The 24454-nt window shown below is 37.8% G+C and overlaps 1 protein-coding gene across 5 annotated transcripts in view; it reads left to right on the top strand.

The window, feature by feature from the left end:
- The window catches only part of LOC109002059 (cellulose synthase-like protein G3), a 72632-nt gene that overhangs the window by 47301 nt on the left and 877 nt on the right, over positions 1 to 24454 (top strand). For 2 of the 5 annotated variants that reach the window (XM_035687323.1, XM_035687327.1), the window contains exons 2-6: positions 191 to 343; positions 567 to 692; positions 816 to 1259; positions 1999 to 2346; positions 3446 to 4204. In XM_035687323.1, the coding sequence (XP_035543216.1) occupies positions 191 to 343; positions 567 to 692; positions 816 to 1259; positions 1999 to 2346; positions 3446 to 4000 (1626 nt within the window). In that variant the 3' untranslated portion in view covers positions 4001 to 4204. Of the gene's footprint in view, positions 1 to 190; positions 344 to 566; positions 693 to 815; positions 1260 to 1998; positions 2347 to 3445; positions 4205 to 24039; positions 24388 to 24454 lie in introns of those variants that run through there. The other 3 variants (XM_035687322.1, XM_035687326.1, XM_035687328.1) reach the window with 2 other exon arrangements.

Raw genomic sequence — 24454 nt, 5'->3', positions numbered from 1 at the left:
TGCCTCAATTGTTGAATGTGGTCATGATGATCGTCCCTTGAAATATTTCCATATATTTCAATTCTCTACATTCTATTGAGAAAGTCTCTGTGTCTGACTTTGTTGGGTTAGACGTAGGATTATCTCATTGTCGATTCGTTTATTAACTTATAATTAGTACTCCCCTTGTTCTCAACGTATGATATCACAGAAAATGTATGAATGCATGAAACAAAGGGTAGAGAAAGTCCTTGAGAAGGGGAAAGTTGGTGAAGAGTATATAACTGAGGAACTAGAGCGCAAGGCTTTCAGCAAATGGGCAGATCATGGATTTACTCGACAAGACCATCCCACTGTCATCCAGGTACATACATTTATCATTTGAGTAGCGTTATATATATATATATATATATATACACACTTACAGTTTTATATACAAGACTTGTTTAATTAGTTTTTTTACTGACACGTCAGTACAATTGTTATGTAAATAAAAATTATAAGTATAAATAGCATTTTTCTTATCGTATTAAGTTGATTAGTTCCTAATTAGATACTAATTGGTAGCTTAAATCAACCATGAGCAGGTCTTATTAGAGAGTTGCAAAAACAAAGATGCGACCAGCCATTTGATGCCGAGCCTCATCTATGTCTCTAGGGAAAAGAGCAGGACTTCATCCCACAATTTCAAGGCAGGTGCCCTCAACGTCATGGTAAGCTTAATTTCCAGTATCTACACCAAAATGCTCCACAATGTTAGTTCCAGTTAACATTTTTTTATCATTAATTTTCATGTATTTATAATTTTGCTCTCTCTTTGTCATCATGTATTGAAGCTTCGAGTGTCAGCCACCATGACCAACGCACCCATAATCCTCAACCTGGATTGTGACATGTATTCTAATGACCCACGAACACCTCTTCATGCATTGTGTTACCTATTAGACCCTAAACTAATGTCCCAATTAGCATATGTTCAATTCCCTCAAATCTTTCATGGGATCAACAAGAATGATACTTATAGTTGTGAATATAAAAGAGAGTTTCGTTGTAATCCCTTGGGATTGGACGGAGTGTTGGGCCCTACTTATGTTGGAACCGGATGTTTCTTCAACCGGCGAGCTTTCTTTGGCGGCCCATCAACCATTGTGCCACCAGAGATCCCCGAACTTGGTCCTAACAGTGTTGTCAACAAGTTCATCCAATCCCAACCAGTTTTGGAATTGGCACACAAGGTTGCAGGGTGTAACTATGAGTACAAGACCAAATGGGGTTATGAGGTAAGCTTTTTCTTATTATTTATGTTAATTAGTAGCTTTCAATTATATAAAAAAACTAGAGATCTGAGCTCATTTTATTTGGAGTAGTTCAAACTTTAAAATTTACTAGGAAACAATACTTGCATGCTATTTATCAATTTTACCTCTTTTTTGTTGTTTTGATTTTTTAATAGTTTTTTTTAACTACACGTGTCAAATAGTAATGGAGGGTGATAGAGGCTGATCTAATCAAATTCAGAATCATAAGAAGCAAAGGTTTAAAAAAGGTAAATAAACTAGTGCAAATGGTAAACCGCAAACTATTTCAGTACTTGATCATAAAACCCTTTGAAAAGAAGTTTGACATATATAGCACAAGGCTCAATCATCAATTAAACCATCTTGGAAAGCTCTTAGCTTTTTCTTATTGTCTCTCATTTTATTGGAAATGAATTGATCATTTTTACTAAATTGTATTTAAATTTTTGAAAGAGATAAACACATCATGTAGATTCTAAAACATTTAATGCAACACACGTAGGATTTTCTGACAATATGAACTCCAGATATATGCATTTAATACTATACATATTTTTCATTGTATTGAACCATTCAATTCATCCAAACAATCAAGAATCTCAATCTACTTAAATTGTATGCTAATATATATAACAAGATATTTGTAGAGCATTGGAATTCAAAATGAGAATTATGATTTGAATAAGAATAAATGGATTGGATGTACAAATTGGATATATAGGTGGGCTTCAGATATGGATCACTGATAGAGGACTTCTTCACGGGGTTTAGGCTACAATGCGAGGGATGGAGGTCCATATTTTGCAACCCTAAGAGGGCAGCCTTTTTGGGTGATGCACCAATCAACCTCGTCGATGCCCTAAACCAACTCCAACGATGGTCCATTGGCTTTCTCCAGGTTATGTTCTCCAGTTTTAGTCCCTTAACCTTCGGTACTAGATATTTGGGCCCTCTTATGGGCCTTGCCTACACTCATTATTGTTTATGGCCCACCTGGTTTATTCCTCTCACCCTCTATGCGTTCCTCCCTCAGCTATGCCTTCTCCACGGACTTTCTATATTTCCAAAGGTATGCTTTTTACAGGTTACAAATTTTTATTTTTAATTTTTTTTATAGCATTCTCATTGGTTTAGGCAAGTTTATATAATATGTCAATTTTTACCTTTTGGCTAATCACTCAAAACTTGAATTACATATTGGATTAGCCATATCACTTTTTATAATAATGAAATAATGTTATTTTTTTTAACTATTTTATCTACTTATTTAATGCATTATTTATTTTTAAATACTCTTTATTTTTATTTTCATAATTTCCAACAATCTATGTATTAAAATACATAAAATATATCTATCAACCTAAATTAACTTCATTTTCAAACACAAAATATTAAAATATATGCAAAATATATTTACAAAAGAGTGAGAAATAATATAAATTCATTTGGGTAAGTTACTTAGCTCAACATATTGACATACCAATACCTAATCCAATGTGAAGGTTCGACATATTAGCTAAATTTTAGCTAAAGTTGGAGTATGCCTAAGCTAATGAGGATGCTATTAGCTACTAATATAAGTCTCATTTTTATGAATAGAAAAATATTACCAACACATTTCCATATATATAGCTTTTTCTGTTTACGAAATGGGTAATGCTATACACAGTCTTGGAGTGTATAGTCTCCCTACATACTCTCTTTGAGAAAAAAAGTGGGGGCCACCATTAAAAAAATAACTTTTTCACATGGGTCCCAGATTTACCCACATTTTTCAAAGGGGGTGCATAGAGGCCACACACTCTAAGATTGCAAATATAATTTCTCTTAAGAAAATTTCATTGTCGATCTTTTAAGGGTTTTATTTATTTATTTTTAAAATCATTTTTCTTTTAATATAAATTTGATATTAGATTTTGAAATTGAACAAAACCCAAATATTATCTTTTGAAAAATATGATTATTACAGATTTTGTTTGGTGGTCAAAGGGGAGGGGTTGTTTTAATTGCTTTATTTGTTGATGATTATCCTAATTAAAGCCTAGTTGACAGAAGATTTTAATTATTCCATTCACTCAATCGTTTTAATGATGTAAACTAAGCCTCTCCTTTTCAATTTCGACGTTTTATCCATTTGGGTTTTACTTATTGATGAAAATATGTTGCAGCTGTCAGAGCCATGTTTTGTCTTGTATTTGTTCCTTGTCCTTGGAGCCTACGGACAAGATCTCCTTGAATTTTTGATAGGGGAAGGAACAGTTCAAAAGTGGTGGAACAATCAAAGAATGTGGATGATAAGGGGGCTCTCAGCCTTTTTGTATGGAAGCCTCGAGTTCTTCCTCAAATTTTTAGGCATTTCCACATATGGTTTCGGTTTGACCAGTAAAGTGATCGATGATGAACAAAGCAAAAGATATGGACAAGGTATGTTCGAGTTTGGAGCCTCATCAAACATGTTTGTGTCACTAATAACGGCAGCCATTATCAACTTGGTATCATTTCTTATGGGGCTTGTACAAGTTCTAAGAGGCAGCAAAATGGAGGGTCTGTTTCTGCAGATGTTCTTAGCAGGTTTTGTAGTGCTGAATGCCTTGCCAATTTACGAAGCCATGGTCTTGAGGAATGATAAAGGAAGAATACCATTCAAAACTACTGCAACTTCAACATGTCTAGCTTTGGCTCTTTATGGGCTAGTTTCTCTTCCTCTTGGGAATCGAAATTAGCAGATTTGCTTTTTACTGTCTAAACTATTCTTACTCTTATATGAGTGGAACACTACATAATTTATGATCTGTAACCTTTTGGAAAATTATATAGGCCAGCCTTTGTGCTATGTGGTTGCGAGAGCTCAAAATAAGTATAGCAGAAGTTGAATGTCTTGTGAAAAAGGAACTGGGAATTAGAGCATTTTTCATTGCATCTTCTTACTATTTTGCATTTCTCTATTGTTTCCTATTTGTTTTTAGTCGAAGGAAGGTCTATAGATAATGATTAACAGATAGAGGTATTTGAATAGTGGGTAGGGAACCCCAACAAACACTCATTAAAACTAGTACAACACAAAAGAAAATAAAAGACGGGCATTGGAAACAAATAAAATTTTCCTAACTTTCCCCCCAAGGGGAAGCTGCACAAAGTGTCAATGTTAGTAAAATCCTACAAGCGGATCATGAACCCAAAGGCAGAGACGATGGTGGTTGGTGCATTGCACTTCATTGTTCTGGAGCGATCGTTGGGGAGATCCACTTCCTCGTCCTCATGATCCTTTGGTGACAGCAGATAGGTCTTATATTAAAGTGCTAGATAAAAAATTGAACCGCATCACGCTACACATCATCGCAAAACTCAGCACTCTCCTAAAAGAATACATGGGGTTCTCATGTTTAGAGCTGAAGTAAAAAAGATGGAGCTCGGGGGTTGTGACATGCAGAGACTACCAAGGGATAATGAGAGTGGTGGTGATAATTAGACCATAACGGTTCTTTTTTTTTTTTTTTTTTATATAAGGATATGTTATCTCCTAATTTTAGGAAAATGACTAAGAAAGAGGACAAAGTCCTTTTGGAAGAATTGCTTGAAACTCTTAAATCTAAACTGGCACATGAGACTCACACGTTGGCCATGTCATGATTGTGTTGGGCAAATATGAAGGATCTGAGGGCGGGAATTGATTGGGCCGGTGCGTTTAGTGGATATGGCTTCAAGGAAGGGAGGTGTGTGGTCACCACCTGCCACTTTCGGCCGCGTGTGAAGGAATACGTGCCCATCATTTTGGCGCATCGTCGAGTCTACCCGAATAGATCATTTGTTTATTGAACCTTGGGGCCAAAGGGATAGAAGTGTACAACCAGATCGGATTTTTTTTTCCGATCTAGTCTGGAACTCAAAAATCTGGGTGATTATTTGCCCGGATTAGACCTGGGTGGGTAATATAAAACTGGATCCAGTAATGGATCTGGTTATGTAACCGGATCTTATCTAAACAAACAAAAAAATTAATTTAAGTTTTTCAAATCTAAAAATAAAAGTAATATATAAAAATTATATTTTAATAATATTTTCATTTTTTAATTTTTTATTCATTTTTTTTTTTATCTCTCCTCTCTCAAAACTCCATAAAACATCAACAAGAATGTAAAGTGTCAACAGGCATGTGCCTGTTGGCATGCCTGCAAAACTTGTGTATAATTAATCACTCCATTCCAACTTGGAAAAGGCCTGATTTTGCATAATCTCCTATGGCGTTTGCAAGGTAAAACTACTAATTCTTTATTATGAATTATCCGATTTAGGCCTGGTCTAGAACCGGGTTACTCGGGTCCAGGCTCGGAACAAATCCGGGCCGGTACCCGCATAAAAAATCCTGGTACACTCGGTCCGGGTATCAAGTTTTAAACCCAATACCTGGTTTTTTTTTTTTTTTACAACATTGACCATTTTGAAACATGCACTCATTTGTAATTTGTTAATATGCAAAATTAGTTACTCGAGGGAACACCAAGCAGATTGCTACTGCTTCTCTTGCTCCTCCTTCAACTACAACAATTTCATCCACCGCATTATCATAAATCTCAAGTATTTTCAGTTGCTCGAGACAACTTATGACTGAGGTTGGAAGGAAAAGTTTCATGAAAAAATACTCATAACATGTAGACTTCGATTTAAAAAATAAAAATTAAAAAAATAGTTCGGGTGCAACCCGAAACCGGGTTCCGGGTTTTTAAAACTTTGGCTAACCAGGTCCGAGTTCTTGCCCGATTTTGAAACTCGAAATCCCGAGCCAATACCCGGATGAACATTCCTAATCCGATTCTTCCTGCAGGAGACTAGATCATACTCATTCAATAGCTATCAGAGTGTGATCTCTCGATAAATTAGTGATGTTTGACATAGGACTGTCTTCTTGTTGTTGTTGCTGCTATTGTTGTTCTAATGATTAAGTTAGTGGGGTCTAGTCAGAAGTTGTGCCATCTTGCTAGAAGGGCTTAGATATACTTGGTGGTGCAGGATTGTGAAGTTTCATGGGGATGACCAAGCATCTACAAAGTGGACAAGTTGAGTTTGAGTGCAATCATAGACGAATGCATTGAACATGAAACACATGCTTGCATACTGGAATTTGAAGTAACCCTTTTGTGATCTCAAATTCTCCAAGGGAGACACAACATCTGTGAAAAAAATACACTAGAAATTTCCTTTACAATAGTTCAACTTGTTTGGTGGGTCCCTTAAGCCCATTTAAGCCTCTAGTGCCAATTTGGTAAATTGTTAAAGTTAGGATTTTGTTATAATAAGTAGGTTGTGTTGTGTCTATTGCGTGTGAAGGGAGATAAAATAAATGAGAGAAAAAAAAAGATAGAGAAGATGTCATACATACAAAAGAGTGGAAATTTTTCTCACACTTCCACCATAGTTTTGAGGAATCATCTATGGTCTGATTTTGACGAAATTTTACTATGTTGTTCCTGATGACAAGAGCTTCATTTTGGTTGGTGCTGATTGTTGAGATTCCTCTCTTGTTGTTTAATGCAACTAGCCACTTGGTGAGATCTTTCTTATTGCATTGGCTAATAACCACTTGTATGGTGATGATTATGTGTTGAACCAAGAATATAAATATTTTTTGTGTACTAGTAGCCTCTAGGGATTGCTTTAGAGAAGACAATCTGTATCTCCATTATTGTTGATGGTAGAAGTTTAACTAGACTAGGCTCGACGGTATTTCCCTTCGCATTGGAAAGGTTTTCTACGTAAAAATCTTAGCGTCTTGCTTGTAGGTTGTTTGATTTTCATTGTTCTACTTGTGAATTTATTATTATTAGATTGCCAATATAATTTGTACAAAGAATGGTAGAAAATATTTTGCTATTTTTTTGTGTTCACCGTAATAGAGTCGTACCAGAGCTTGGTTGATTATTTTGCTAATTATATGTGTGGATTAAATGGAGGATTCATCTTATAGCATGATTAAACTCACTTCTTCCAATTACTTGATCTAGAAGACAATGATGGAGGATGTTTTGTATTGGTAAGAGTTATTTGAACATATTGATTTGGTCAATGAAAAGAAAACTAATGATGAATGAAAGAAATTGAATAGGAAAGTTGTTGGTCAATCAGATAATGGGTTGATCAAAGTGTCTTCCATCATGTAACTAAAGAAGTATATGCTTACAGTCTGCGAATGAAATTAGAAAGTCTTTATAAGCGAAAGACTCCACAAAACAAAGCATTTATGATAAGATGGGTTGTGATTTAAAGTATAGAATTTGACAAAGTTTTGCAAAGCATCTGAAAATTTTTCAAGAATTGCTTCATGAATTGTCTACCATCAAACTTGTCTTGCGTGATGAAAAAAAAATTTTAAACTTTTTTTTTCTTTATTTTTAAACATTTTTTTAAAGTATTTAAATATTTTTTAAAAATAAAAAATCATAAATTTATTTAATCAGTAAGTAAAAAATAAATAAATAAATAAAATGCAATTGGATAGAAACTTTCGATAAAAACTTTACGTTGGAATAGTATTTTCAAATTACTAAGTTTCTTTACTAGATTAATACCGACATGTAAATAGCTGACACAAAGTGACTCAGATTGGAACGGTTTATATGACGATGATAAGCTAATCGAGAAAGGAGAAAGATGATTCTTGCATCATACTGTAAATTATCTTTTTATTTTTGTGTTTTTTTTTCTTAAATATTATTTCAATCTCTTTAAATATTTTGTAAAGAAAAAAGGTGAAAATTTTACAAATACATTGAAAAAACACTTACTTAACTATATATTAAATAAAAATAATAATAAAACAGATTTTCTTGGTAGCTTTTCTCGGTGGGAGAAAGCGTTTTCCATATCTATGTTGATGCTGCCAGGGCCACCAGGAATCCACCGACAACTTATTGTGTTTTTCAAGGTTCTGTGAATGTCGAAAAAGTTTGCAAGAAGATTCCGAACATGCCTATAAATTAAGCCCCAGTTTTATTTTGTTGTGTTTGAAAGCAGGCCAATAAATTAAGCCCCGGTTTATCTCTACTATCACTCCTCTACTACAGCTATACACCACCAAAAGACATGGACCAGCGCCTGAGTACCTCTCCCGCACGCGTTCCTCTCCTTTCCTTTACAGGCTGTAAAGACTTTGCAATTTATGTAATAAATGGCTAAAAACAATAAAATGGATTCAAGGAAATTGTATTGATAATTGAGTATTGTTTGAAGCACACCCAACCTCCATACTACGAGAACCTTACAATTTTCATCAATGAATATTCTCTGTTCCCCCACCTCCTCATAACCCTTTCAAACAAGTAACTAACTCTCCCAATTATGTGCTTACAGATGGAAATCTAAAAATTGAATTACAAGGGTAAAATAGTAAAATACTAGACTTAAGAATAAAAATTGTCTTCTAGAACTTGAATATAAAACGCAGTGTTGCTCCCTCTCTTATTCTGTAATCTTCTTCAGTGGTCTAACTTCAAAACGACTCGTTTAAGTAATGGTCCTTGGCCCATTTTTGAATCCTCCTTTATTTGGCTCCATCATCCCATCAACTTCGACCCAATCCTCATGGGCTTCATAATAGACCCACCCACTTAAAGAACCTTGCCCCGCGAGGTAGGGGTAAGATTCTTGGAGTTTCTTCAAAACTTTCCAAGTGTTGTTCTTGACCGAAGCTCCAACCCACTTCTGTAATAGCTCTGTTGCCATGGCGTGTGGTGCGGTGATCCAGCACGATCACAGGTTCTGGTTGGACTTTGCCAAAATCATTGACTAGTGGCAGCAAAGGGAGGGCTTGTATATGAGATCCTAGCTTCCGTTTGAGAAAACGGGATTTATCCTCAACTCTGGTGGCAGATCCAAGCGATAGGTCGCGGCACCAAGGCGTTGAACCACCTTGAAGGGACCATAGAACGTGGGCGAGAGCTTGAGGTTGTGCCTAGCCGCTACAGACTTCTGGTGATAGGGTTGTAACCTAAGGTACACCCACTCCCCTATTGTGAATTCCCTCTCTGTTCTTCGATGATCTGCATATGTTTTCATCATTTGTTGAGCAAAGTTGAGATTGTCCCTTAAGATTTGCTTGATTTTTTCCTTGATTTTGAGTAATTTATTAGAGGTGTCATTAGAAGTCGTACCAGGAACGTATGTAGTGAGCTTGGGAGGCTGATACCCATACAGAGCCTCGAAAGGTGACATCTTGGCAAATGTGTGATATGAAGTGTTGTACCACCATTCTGTGAGAGGAAGTCATTGAGCCCATTGCTTCGGTTTAGTACCCATGTAGCACCTCAAATACTCCTCCACAGCCTTGTTTAAGGCATCGGTTTGACCATCACTCCAAGGATCATAAGCTAAGCTATAGTTTAAGTAAGTCCCTTGTAATGAAAATAGTGTCTTCCAAAAGGAACTTAGGAACGTGGGATCTCGATCTTAGATAATGGCCTTGGGAAAACCATGGAGCTTGAACACTTCCTTTAAGAAAACCTGTGCTATATCAGTGGCAGTGTAGGGATGTGATAAGGTCATGAAATGACCATATTTCGTGAGCCTGCCTATCACCACTAAAATAACATTGGCTCCCTGAGATGATGGGAGGCCCTCCACAAAATCCAAGGATATTTCTTCCTAGGCCTGATCTGGCATGGGTAGAGGTTGTAAGAGGCCTGCAGGGTAGAGGGTTTCATGCTTGCTAACCTGACAAATATCACAGCATCTAACTAGGTTTTTTATGTCTTTCTTCATGCCATGCCAAAAGAAATCTCGCTTAGCTCTCTGATAGGTTTTAAGGAACCCTGAGTGGCCTGCTTGTGAGTTGTTGTGTATAAAATATAGAACCTTCTCTCTAAATGCAAATATAGGGTTTATCTCAAACCTTCTCTTTAAATGCAGATATAGGGTTTATCTCAAACGTTTCCCTCTTAAGGATCAGCCCCTGCTGTAGTGTGTAGCCTCTCGATACTTCTTGCTTAGCTTGGAACTTACTCGACAATTCAAGTAACTCAGGTGCATATGAGTAACTTTGTTTAAGTTCCTCTATCCAATATGTTGTTGGGAACGAGATAATGGCCAACCTACCCTCCTCTACATCATCCTTCTCATGCTTCCTAGAGAGAGCATTTGCCACCTTATTTTTCCTCCCCCTCTTAAACTCAATTTTAAAACTGTACCCGACGAGTTTCATGACCCATTTATGTTGTGCTGTAGTTCTCACATTTTGTTCTAGCAAAAATTTTAAGGCTTGTTGGTCTATCTTCACAATAAAAGATTGGACCAATAAGTAGGGTCTCCACCTTTGCTAGTATCTAGACCTCAAATTCATCTTTGAGAACACAACTGAGCCATATAGCTCATCTAAAAACTCATCAATGATTGTGATAGGAAACTTATCATTGATTGTCTCTTGATTTTGGGCCCTATAGTCCACACATAAGCCCTAATTTCAATATGCCTTCCTAACCAACAAAACAGGTGAGGAGAATGGGCTGGTCTAATCATTCCAGATTTTAGCAACTTAGTCACAATTCTCTCTATTTCTATCTTTTGGTAAAATGAATATCTATTAGGTCTTGTTGAAATAGGAGGGGCCCCTTCTTTGAGAACAATGTTATTGTCCTGGGCTCTTTTGGGTGGTAACCCCACAGGTTCTTCAAAAACTCTTTTGAACTGTTGTAGTAACAGATTTATCTTACTGTTAAAAGGGTTATCTATTTCACTACCCTGATGTGGTGGCAGGTTCATTGCACATAGTTGAATTAAAACCCCTTTAGCACCATTCATACTACTTAACATCACCCTTTTGCCTTCCTCAAATGATGATTTCCCAAGTTTTAGGCCCACTTACTCCACCTTCCTACCTTCCCACTGAAATCCCATAAGCAACTTGGAAAAATCCCAAGTGATACACCCTAGCCAATGTGTTCCCAACACAGAATCACATCCTCCAAAAGCCAACGAATAGAAGGGAATAATAAGTTGAGTACCTTGCAATTTTGTAGGTGCCTTTTGGCAGACCCCTTCACTAGTCACCATGTCTCCATTTGCCACCCTTACACTTAGCCTTTTTGTTGGATCCACCAAGAGTTTAGCCTTTTTTGCAATGGAAGGATCCAAGAAGTTATGTGCTTCCTGAATCCATTAAAACAACCACCATTTTTCCCCCAATCGAGCCATGTAGCTTCAAGGTTTTGGGGTTAAGAGTACTAGTAATGGCATTAAATGAAATTTCCAGTTTCTTCTACACTTTATACCCTTGCTGGGTGTCTATCATCTCTTGCGGATCAAAGTAAACTTCCTCCCCCTTATCCTCTGTTTATTCCTCACACCCTTGAAGCAAATAAACTTTTGGTGACTTGCAAATATGGGAGGGGCTCCATTTCTCCTCAAAATGGTAGCACAACCCATTTTTTCTCTTCTCATCCACTTGAGCTGAAGAGAATTGCCTTCCTAGTTTAAACATTCTCTGTCCATGCCCTTGTGGTTGACTAAATTGAGGCCCAAAGTTGGAACTCGAACTTGATGAACCCATACTATTCTCCACCTAGCCCATCACAGATTTCTTTAAGCAAGCCAAGTACTCCTCTTGTATCTTGGCTAAGCTGAACGCAGCATTACGGCTCAGTGGGTTCAACATTCGAATGGGAAGTCAGATTTCATCCTTTAGCCCACTCAGAAAGCAACATAGCATGTGTATTTCTAAGAGACCCCTCAACCTGTTTGAAAGTGCTTCAAATTGAGCCTTATAAGTGACTATCGTGGTAACTTGTTTGAGACGTGTGAGTGCTTCCATTGGATCATCATAGGCTATTAGTCCAAATCGAGCAACAATGCTCTAGTGAAGGTTTACCAGCAGTTAAATTGACCAGTCTCTGATTCATCTTGGTACCATATTAATCCTTCTCCCTCCATGTAATATGATGCTATTAATAATCTATGTGCATGTGGTGTTTGATGATACTCAAAATAGTGGGAAGCCTTGAAGACCCAACCTACTAATCATTGAGATTCCTCTCCGATTGTTTGATGCAAATACTCACTTGGTGAGATTTTTTTTGTTGCCATGCATGGTTAGTATCCATCTAAATGGTAATGGTTATGTGTTGAACAAAAAATATAGATATTGTTGATTTACCGGTAGCCTCTAGAGATTGCTCTAGGGAGGAAAATAACTAGCCCCATTATTGTTGATAGTCGAAGTTTAATTGGACTGGTCTCGTTGTTTTTTCTTCACATTGGAGAGTTTTCTATATAAAAATCTTGGTATCTTGCTTGTGGGTTGCCTATTTTCTTTATTCTGCTTGTGAATTTAGTGTTACTAGATTGACAATTTAATTTGCACAAACAATGGTAGAAAATATTCCGTTGCATTTTTGCGTTCACCCTAACACAACTTGCACCTTAGTTGGCATGTTGCAATACAAACATATAATTTGAGATCCATAAGCAGACCAGATTTTTCCAGACTTCATGTTAGTGAAGAAAATCCGTCTTCCTGATCGTACAATCCAGGTTCAGAATTGCTTGAACACGGGGGAGCATTTGTGGACATGGAGGTCAGTGGAGAAGGAATTTCCTTGCTGGGACTTGGTGGGGGCGAGGAAGCATTAAGAATGGCAGGTGAAGTTTCGCTATCCTTCAAGGATAACTTGGAAATATTTTCCTTCAAAACAATATTGAATTCAATCATTGAAGTGTGTAAGAAAAGCTCTGAAACAAGCATCCCACCACACTATCTATGAGGAAAAGAAATGATCACAAAGTCTCTACAATAAAGAATACCGTACACGAGATTTATCTTTTTTTTTTTTATAAGTAAAGATATAAACTTTATTGATGTGAATGAAATAGGCATATACCTAGTACACAGGAAGTATATAGATGAACACCTAGATACATTCTAAGAGCGTTAAACTAAAGATAGGAATTCATGTATATCATCCCCATTTAATACAATAGCTGAAAACCAAAGCAATAAAGTGTGCAGAAAATAATTCTTCAGCTCCATCATTGTTCTTTCTTTGTCTTCAAAGCAGCGCATATTCCTTTCCGTCCAAATACACCACATAATACACAACGGAATCATTCTCCAAACTGCTGCCACTTGATGACTGCCCTGCAGTTTTCTCCAACAACCCATCAGCTCCACCACTCGCCTAGGCATTACCCAAGCCACACCGCCCGTCGAAAAATCTCATCCCACAACCCTCTTGCTACATCACAATGTAGTAAAAGATGATCTACCGATTCTCCATTCTTTCTACACATGTAACACCAATCCAGTACAACGCATCCTCTCTTCCTCAAGTTATCCGTGGTTAAGATCTTCCCAAGGGCGGCATTCCAAACAAAAAAAGCAACTCTAGAGGGCACTCGAGACCTCCAAATGTTCCTCCATGGGAATGAGGTGTGATCCTGTGAAGTCAAAATTTTATAAAACACTTTTACTGAGAATTTCTTATGATCCTGGGACCTCCATTTCAAGCTATCTTGTTGCGCCCTAGTAGACCCTAAAGAGTGTAACAAGCTGAAAAAATCTGAAATCATAGATAATTCCCAATCATGAATATCTCTATTAAACAGAATATTCCACTGATGCGAACCATGAGCAAATAATCGCACATCCGCCACAGAAACGTCCTTGTTAACTGCAATACGATATAAAACTGGAAACACTCTTTCCAATGCATGATCTCCACACCACACATCCCGCCAAAAACTGATTCGGTTACCCTCACCTGCGACAAAACGAATATGATTTACTAAAGTAATCCACCCCTTCCTTATAAACTTCCATAGCCCCACTCCATGCCCCCTCTCACTTCTTGAGAACACCAACCACCCCATTCAACCCCATATTTAGCATCTATTATTTCCCTCCACAAAGAACCCTCTTCCATATGATATCTCCAAAGCCATTTCCCCAACAACACTTTATTAAAAGTTCTCAAATTACACACACCCAACCCCCCATACTCAACTGGAGAACATACTGTCTTCCAATTAACCAAATGAACTTTCTTCTCCTCCCCTAAGCCTCCCCATAGAAATGCCTTGAAGAGTTTCTCAATTCTATTCACCACCCCTGCAGGCATAGGGAAAAGGGATAAAAAATAAGTGGGGAGGTTTGTGAGGGTACTCTTGATGAGAGTGAGACGACCTCCTTTCAATAGATACACCCTTTTCCATCCAGCCAACCTTTTCTCTATCTTTTCTACCACCCCATCCCATATAGCTCTACTCTTGAAAGTAGCACCTAACGGAAGACCCAAATATTTCATTGGGAACGAGGACACCCTGCAACCCAGAAGACTTGCTAGATTACGTATATTAGGGACCACACCCACTGGAACCAACTCAGACTTGTCAAGGTTCACCTTAAGCCCTGATACTGCTTCAAAACAAAGTAATAATGCACGCAAAGTTTGGACCTGACTCCTATTCGCTTCACAAAACAACAGGGTGTCGTCTGCAAAAAGAAGATGTGAAATGATACAAGAGCTACCAGAGTTATTTCCTACTTGAAAACCAGATAAAAAACCTCCACTAACAGTAGCCTGCAACATCTTACTCAACGCCTCCATAACTATGACAAAAAGAAAGGGAGATAATGGATCACCCTGTCGCAAACCCCTCGAGCTATGAAAAAAACCTGCAGGAGTGCCATTAACTAGCACTGAAAATCGGGCCGTTGAAATGCAAAAACGCATCCAAGAAATCCACCTATCGCCGAAACCACACCTCTTCAATAAATACAAAAGGAAATCCCAGTTCACATGGTCATAAGCCTTCTCCATGTCTAGCTTGCAAAGAATACCTGGACTTCCCTCCCTCAATCTAGCATCCAAACACTCATTTGCAATGAGCACCGAATCAAGTATATATCTCCCATGAATAAAAGCATTCTGAGGCTTGGAGATAATATTTTCCAGTACTAGACTAAGCCGATTAGCAAGGACCTTTGAAATAATCTTATAAACACTGCTAATCAAACTTATTGGGCGAAAATCCTCAATATTCGACGCCCCATGTTTCTTTGGAATGAGTGCAATAAAAGTCGCATTAAGTGATTTTTCAAGCTTTTGATAAGCATGAAATTCACTGAACACCCGCAAAACATCACCTTTCACCACATCCCAACAAGTTTGGAAGAAACCCATTGAGAAACCATCCGGACCCGGCGCTTTGTCCTTAGCCATACCAGATATGACCTTGAAAATCTCATCTTCCACAAAAGGTCTCTCCAATACACTCACAAGCTGCGGATCAATTACCTCAAACGGTAAGTCATCAAGCTTCGGCCTCCAAGTTACTGGTTCGGTAAGTAGAGACTCATAATAATGTGCAATGTGACTTTCTAGATCAGCCGAAGAAGATAGTACCTGTGTACCTGAATGTAACAACTCAATCGCATTATTACGTCGATGAGAATTAGCCATTTTGTGAAAAAACTTCGTACACCTATCACCCTCTTTCAACCAGAGAGCTCTGGATTTTTGACGCCATGAAGTCTCTTCTAAAAGCAATCCCCTTTCCAAATCTGCCACAACCGTTACTTTTCTCAATAACTCCTCCTCCGAAGCCCTTCCCATTAATTCCTTACCCTCCAACTCCTGCAACTCCTCCATCAAAATAGACTTTTGATTGTCAATGTGACCAAAAACTTCCAAGTTCCATTTCTTCAGGTCTTGCTTTAGAGCTTTCATCTTACCTGCAAGAATAAAACTCGGAGTGCCACTAAACTGGTACGAAGACCACCAATTTCTCACCAACTCAACAAACCCGTCCACCTTAAGCCACATATTCTCAAACTTGAAATACCGGCGACCCCCTTGAAAGCCACCACAATCTAAGAGGATGGGAAAATGGTCTGAGCTGACTCTAGCTAACCTTTTCTGGCTAAGAAATCTCGGCGAGACAAGAAATCTATCCAATTTCGACCAAGCACGGCCATTAGACCAAGTATACTCACCACCCACCAAAGGGAGGTCCATAAGATCCATATCAAAAATGAACTCAGAGAATTCCGCCATGGCCAAAGTGTGTCGATGAAGCCCCGATCGTTCACTAGGAAAACGAGTAATATTAAAATCACCCCCCATACACCACGGCACATCCCATAAAGAGTGTATTCCCGCCAACTCCTCCCACAACCGTCGTCTATCTCTATCTATGTTAGGACCATAAGACCCTGCAAAAGCCCAAGTCCACCCATCGCTCACATTTTTGAATAGCACCGAAACCGAAAACTCTCCAACACACTCCTCAATCGCCTCAAACACTCTTTTATCCCACATTAATAATACTCCACCTGATGCTCCCTGAGAGGCCAAATAGGACCAGCCCATATAGGAACATCCCCAAATACTACGCACAAAACTTCTATCAATAAAACCCAACTTCGTTTCTTGCAAGCATATCAAATCTCCCTTCCATAATCTCAATAGCGCTTTGATCCGAATGCGTTTGTCCCTATCATTGAGACCCCTTACATTCCAAGAAATGATCTTAGGCTTCATTAAAGCTTAACTTACCCCTCCCTTTTGGTCTAACCCTTCCGCTACTCCCCTCCTTAACATCATAATTGATGGAGCATGTCAAGCGTTTAAGTTCCCTATCTTGTTTTGAGGCTGATTTCGAGCGGCTAGCTTCAATAGCCACAAGAAGGGCCATAAATTGTTCCTCATAACCTCCAAAAGAGACCCCAAAAATTTTCTGTAGCTCCTCTACCTTTTTGAAAATCCAATTCGTCGGACAACTCCCATAATCACTGGGGGGGAGTGTACATAAAGGAGTAAGAGCCCCCTCTTCCCCAACACTGTTATTTGAAATCACCGAAACAGTTTCACCACTTAAAACCATATTATTAAGAGAAGGATCATCCCCAGAAAATAACTCATCAGAACTACTCAACACCAAAAGTGGAAGACCACTCTGAACCACCTCACTGTCCCGCGAAAACACCTCACCGCAAAGAGACATCTCTCTCTCCCTCAAGCCAGACTGCTCGAGCACCTCTTCTGGAATTCTATCCCTCAAGCCAGACTGCTCGTGCACCACTTTTGGGAATTCGTCCACCACACACAGTTCCGATAGACTATTCTCCACAGACGCAAGAGTTAACGCCAGAAACTCCCCCTCCTCGACCTCTTCCCGTCGAAACTCCTTGACCGTCTCACCTGAGTGGTCGACCGAGGGTGTCGGCAACTTCTGTGCCGGCAGGGATGCCGATAAAGCAACTATCGGCGCCACAGGAGCAACAAGACCCTGGTCCAAAGTCTCGGATCCGAGCCGGATCTCCTTTTCCGTCTCACCAGAGGGTTCGACCAAGGTTGTCAGCAGCTTCTGTGCCGGCAGGGTTGCCGGTAGTGAGCTTATCGGCGCCGCCCGCTGTCCCTGGTCTGATATCTCGGATCCGAGAACCTTCCCCGACCCAACGGTCTCCACTGCCCTCCAGGCCTTCACAGGGCCTAAAGCCTGACCCTTGCCCAAGCCCGTCGCGCTGCCCAGACCCATACCAAGCCCACCATTTCGGCCCACCACCTTTTTACCTTTAACGCACCGTTTTAGAAAGTTTATCTCATCTAACACAATGCCGATCTTCTCCTCCAATCCAGCTAACGTCTTCAACATGCTTTCCTCATTTAGCCCCGCCAATCTGCTTTCTGCTACACCATGCCGCTGCACGTCCTTGGTTGCACCTGACACCACGTCAAACACAGCATGATACGGTACCTTCTTCAGCACCTCACTGTACGACCTTGCACCTCTTGCCCACGATGAAGGAGCACCTCCCTCACCTTTGTTCTTCTTCACAGCAACCAACTGGATATCAGCCATCTCCATTAAAGTATCAGCAAGCTTCTTCCATCCCTCCCCCTTTCTTCCTTCCGGAATCACAATCAATCCTCTCCTCTTATCACGACCAAATTCCGAGATGGATATAAAACTTCCATTAAAGTTACGTCCCTTCCTCACTATTATCACAGTGTCCCCTTTTCTACGAGTTCGCAGAAACTCCTGAGTACCCAATGTTATTGCACACTCCTTCACCATAGAACCCAGCCAACCCAAAGTTTCCCAATCCACTGAAATATATTTCACACCACGATGACTACTTTCTATTATCCTCCACCACCTTGCATTCTCCTTTCTAAACTCAAACAACTTCTGATCAATGAATACCTCATTACACAACCCCATCTAAACCAACCCACAGACCTAATGATTCAGAGAAAACACTAATCCCCTCAAAAGGGAAAAGCCATTGATGAATCACTACCAACAGAAGGCACTACCAACAGAAGGCACGAGATTTATCTGACTCAGTTCTCTTTGGGATGCTTTGTATGAGTTAATAAATATGGTTTCTATGCAGTAATATTTAATAGCTGAGCACATTTTGACACATTCGAGTAGCAATGATTTGCATGGATTGAGATATGCTTGAAAATGTTCCATTTTTTACCATTTAGCATCTTTACAAAAATGGAAGTTGATATTAATCACGAGCTGATCTCTGCATTCAAGTTGCAGAAGCTCTCTTTTGAAACTCTTTTCCTTTATTTTTTATTTTCTTCTCTGAAGCTTAGCTGGTAGATTCTCATGCTCCATAATTTTGAATGCTTTCCCAAATTAGAGACTGGATGGTTTCGATAATTAGAGTTTTTGGTGATTATTAGTCACATTTCTAACTTGTTTCTTTGAACATTTCGGCATAAAAAGGATTGGTCTCGACAATTTTATAGTTGATGTGGCATACATATCAATAACTATCATGTTGATAATGTCACGTTGATATTTGGTTGAGATGTTACGAGTAATAAAACTCTTTTTGTTCACCAGACCAATTAACAACCTAATTAATACCGAATAATGATATACTTACAATTCTTTTACAACTCTCTTAAAACATATCTTACAATCAATCAATACAAACATGTCACTTCATTAAAAATGAAAATCAATTGTACAAACTACACTTCATTTAATATGAAACTATAATATAGTTGTAAATAATTTTCCTACTCTCGTTTGTTTTCATAACTCTTCTCAACTCATCTCATCTCTTCCCATCTAATTATTATAATTTTATCAAATTTGCATACAAAATAAAATAAACAATTCAACTTTTTCAAATCTCAAAACAAAAATAATATTAAAAAAAATATATTCTAATAATATTTTATTCAACTTTCATCTTAACTCATATTATCTCATATCATCTCATCTGTAAAAACAAATGAGGCAAAGTCTGCATATCTCAACTCTTCATTCAATCTTTATGATGAGAGAAAATCATCATGATACGCTCAGAATGAACTATTCAAATTTCAATCAATCTAAACTCAAAGACCAGTACTACAACATATTTTTCTAAAATCTAACAGTTCAAAATAAACAAAGGCAACTATTGACGTTGTTTGTGCATGACTCTATAAAGCTATTGTTAATGTTGTGTTTCGCGGGTCCGGATAACTCCACGTTAGCAACACTCGGGCTCTTCCCTGTAAGGAAGAGAGTGGGGGAGCTCGAGGGCCGTGATACCTCCGACACTCAAGTTAGTCCAAGGTTGAAGGTGAAGAGAGAAAGTGAGAGCTAGAATGAGATAGCAAAGAAGTGTTAAAGAATGCAAGTCACCCCCTCTCAATAGGGTGAGGGGTATTTATACCTTTTCTAGGCAGATCCCGAGGTGATGATGACCCGTATGCGGTTTTGTACTAAGATCACACATCCTTGCCAACCTCTTGCTTTCCACCAGTCCTATCAGGCCTAGCCAGATTTGTTGTTGACACCTAGGAGGGCTTTCGCGTTGCGTGCCATCCCCCGGGGTGCATTGAATGCAGCGTGGCCTTGCCATGCGTGCCTACTCCTGCACCATTAAATGCGGCGTGGCCTCGGTCAGATGTGTTTCTACTCCATTAAATGAGGCGTGGCTCCGGATGGGCTCCCATGTCCTTTTCGGTTAGTGGTATCAGGTTGCAGAGGCACCCTTGTCCATTTCGGTTAGTGGTGTCAGGTTGCACGGTCTCCAGTCCTCTTGTCAGGACTCTTGCCCTGCGTTCTCCCCCTTGGGCCTTTTGTGCCATCCTGGCCCATCCCTATTCTTCTACACAAGCCTGGGCCTCATCCTGAGCATCTGGGGATTTCTCCCCTCATAGCTACCAGCAGGGCTATTTCATTAAAGCATTTCACTAATTCCAACCTAAGAGTTTGCATATGAAACTAAATATTCTTTCCAAAAATAATTGTCCCTTGCAGGAATAGACTTGACCCATTTTCAAATTAACAATTCAATTCAAATAACCACGCCAATTAAACTCAAATCGAAACTATAAAAAGACAATGCATTCGACACTTTTCAAACTCAACCCATGCCATTCAAAATGGTGGAGCCTAGGGGTGTAAATTCAAACCGAAAAATTGAAAAATCGGACCGGACCGGACCGAACCGGACCGGTTTTACCGGTTTTGAACCGGTCAGGTCCGGAACCGGTTTTTAAAACGTAAAAACCGGCCGGTTCCGGTCCGGTTCTGGGATTTTTTGGACAGGACCGGACCGGACCGGTTGATTAAAAAAAATAAAAAATAATATTTTTATATATAAGTTTTATACAAAATATCATATATATATATATATTAACTATTAATATATATAATGTTTATATATAATGTATAATCATAAATTTTTATGTGAAATTTTATATATAACATATATATTCATATATGAAATAATTTCTTATTATAATTTATAAATTATTATATAAAATGTTAATACTAAATCACTAAAAGTTTATAACTAATACTAATATATAACTTATAACTATACTAATAGTCTAATATTAATACTATTGTATAGTCTAATATATTAATAAAAGTATAAAATAGTTTTTTTTAAATCAAAAATTTTTTTTTATAAACAAATTTTTAATGAAAAATTATGAAATTTACATTTTAAAAAAACTGGAAAACCAGACCAGACCGGACCGGAAACCGGTAAAACTGGAAGTATCGGTTTAGGAGGATAATCGGTGCGTAATCGGTTTTGAAAAATACAAAACCGGTACATACTGATTCGGTCTTAAATTTTATCTAAAATCAGACCGGATCAAATCGATTACACCCCTAATAGAGCCAGAGAAATCTGAATGCTCTTTTTATTTATATTTTACAGTCAAGAGCCTGATTCAAATCTAATAAGACATGGGTACCACTAGCTGAAGCTGACATTGCTATTAGGTTTCATTCAGAAAATAATTCCCTGATATGATTGGCTAACTGACTGAAACTAATCTAATCAATATGTTCAGAAGTTTTAGCGAGGAAATCGTTATTGGCCAAGGGAAATGTATCCTAAATCAATCAGTACTGCAAAGCACAGTCCTCCGGGCCCTCATAGACAATGACACTTTTACGAGGGTAATATGGCTGCAAGTTGTCGCGAAGGATCAATTATTGACTCTTTCAACTTTATTTTAACTTTAATATCTACAATTAAAATTATAAATATATATGGATGATGTTATATCCACTCAGTGGGGTTACCGAATATCAATTTTTTTTTCAAATATTCACTAAACTTCTTTAAATATTAATTTTTATTTTTATTTTTTATTGAACACCAGCCAAATCAACAGTAAGTTAAAATAACTCTTTACAGTAATATAATGTCTTTTAGCCTTGTGTTTCAAATTAAGTAATTGACTAATCACTAGGAAGAATTGAGTTTAATCATACTATTTGTGATCTCCTATCAAGTTATGCTACCATTTTGTTAGAGTGAACACAACAATATTTTCTATAATTTTTTATGTAATTAAATTGGTAATTTAATAAAAATAAACCCACAAATAAAATAAAAAAAAATTAAATAACAGGCAAGCAAGACACCAAAATTTTTACGTGTAAAACCTTCCAAAACAAAGAAAAAAACATGGGACTTAATCCACTTAAAACTTCTATTATCAATATTAATGGATTTACAGATTGTTTTTTTTAGAGCAATCGCTAGAACTTGCCAATACATCAAGACTAATTATATTTTTGGTTCAACATATAATTATTTCCATATAAGTGGATATCAACTAGAGCAACGAGAATGATCTCAACAATTGAGCATTTGCGGTAAAATCCAGAAAGTAATTTCAAATTTGCAATTATTAGCACCAATCAAAACAAAATTGTCACCAACAAAAATAACATACTAAAATTTCATAAAGTCAAACCACATATGATTTCTTGCAAAAGATAAATTCCCACGTTTTGTTTTTTTTTTCTCTCTCCGCACCACACATGACATGACACATCATTTTTTAAACAAAGAGCTACTACCACAAATATATCTTATAAAAATAATTTCAGATTGATATGATTTTATATGATGTATTAAATTTATTTTATAATAAAAATAATTTTACAATTTAACGTATTACATCAAGTTATGTCAGTTTATAGATTTATTTTTATAAAAAAAAAAAATTCTAACTAAAATATTTCGTTTAAACAAAACTACTTATTTAGAAATTAGCAAATTACCTAGCTGAATCGATTTGCCTCACATTCACATTGAGAGACCACCCCACATTTATAAAAGTGTTCAGCAATGGAAAAGATTATGTTTTTCAAGGTTCTGTGAACGTTGATAGATCGTATATAGTCTCATGAAAAATTATTTTCTTTTAGTAATATACTGCTATATCAAAATAGTCCCGGAAGAACAAACTTCTTTTTCATAATTAAAAAGTAGATTCCAAACATGCCTATAAATTAAGCCCCAGTTTATACTTACAGTCAGTACCCTGCAACTGTTGTACACCACCAAGTACCAACAGACATGAATCAGGGCCTGAGTACCTCTCCTGCGCGCGATCCTCTCCTTCACAGGCTTAGATATGCAAGTCGCACAGCCTTCAACCGCATGTTTGCGGCAGTTTACTTCTGTGCCATCTTAGTGCTGCTCCATCACCATGCACTCAAGCTCATCCACTCCACCACCTTTGGATCCTTTCTCATTTCCCTCTCCTTCCTCGTCTCCGATACTTTCCTTGCTTTCTTGTGGTTCACTCGTCAGTGTTTTCTCATGACCATCGTTTATCGTGATGAATATCCTGAAAACCTCCAGAAGACACTGAGATCTGAGCTCATTCTATTTGGAGTAGTTCAAACCTTTAAATTTACTAGAATGCAAGACTTGCTATTTATTAATTAACTTTTTCGTAGTTTTTTTTTTAAATTACACATGTCAAATAGTAATGGAGCTTGATAGAGGCTGATCTAATCAAATTCAGAATCATAAGAAGCAGAAGGTTTAAAAAAGGTAAATAAACTAGTGCAAATGGTAAACCGCAAACTATTTCAATACTTGATCATAAAACTCTTTGAAAAAAGAGTTTACCATTTATAGCACATGGTTCAATCATCAGTTAAACAATCTTGGAAACCTCTTAGTTTTTTCTTATTGTCTCTCATTTTATTGGAAATGAATTGATGATTTTAACTAAATTACATCATGTAGATTCTACAACATTTAATGCAGTACACGTAGGATTTTCTGACAGTATGAACTCCAAATATGCATGTAATACTATACATATTTCTCTTTGTATTGAACCGTTCAATTCATCCAAACAATCAAGAATCTCAATTATCCACTTAATTGTGTTCTAACATAAAGAGGATATTTGTAGAGCATTGGAATTCAAATGGAGAATTATGGTTTGAATTAGAATAAATGGATTGGATGTACAAATTGGATATATAGGTGGGCTTTAGATATGGATCACTTGTAGAGGACTTCTTCACGGGGCTTCGACTACAATGCGAGGGATGGAGGTCCATATTTTGCAACCCTAAGAGGGCAGCCTTTTTGGGTGATGCACCAATCAGCCTTGTCGATGTCCTAAACCAAGTCCAGCGATGGTCCATTGGTTCTCTCCAGGTTGCCTTTTCCAGTTTTAGTCCCTTAACCTTCGGTATTAGATCTCTGGGCCCTCTTATGGGCCTTGCCTACACTCATTATTGTTTCTGGTCCACCTGGTTTATTCCTCTCACCCTCTATGCGTTCCTCCCCCAACTATGCCTTCTCCATGGACTTTCTGTATTTCCAAAGGTATGCTTTTTACAGGTTATAGATTTTTTTTATTCATTACTTAGCTACTAATCAAGACTGTTTTTGA

The sequence above is a fragment of the Juglans regia genome, chromosome 2, assembly GCF_001411555.2.
Source record: "Juglans regia cultivar Chandler chromosome 2, Walnut 2.0, whole genome shotgun sequence".
Lineage (NCBI taxonomy): Eukaryota > Viridiplantae > Streptophyta > Magnoliopsida > Fagales > Juglandaceae > Juglans > Juglans regia.
This window is presented reverse-complemented; position numbering and strand designations above follow the sequence as displayed.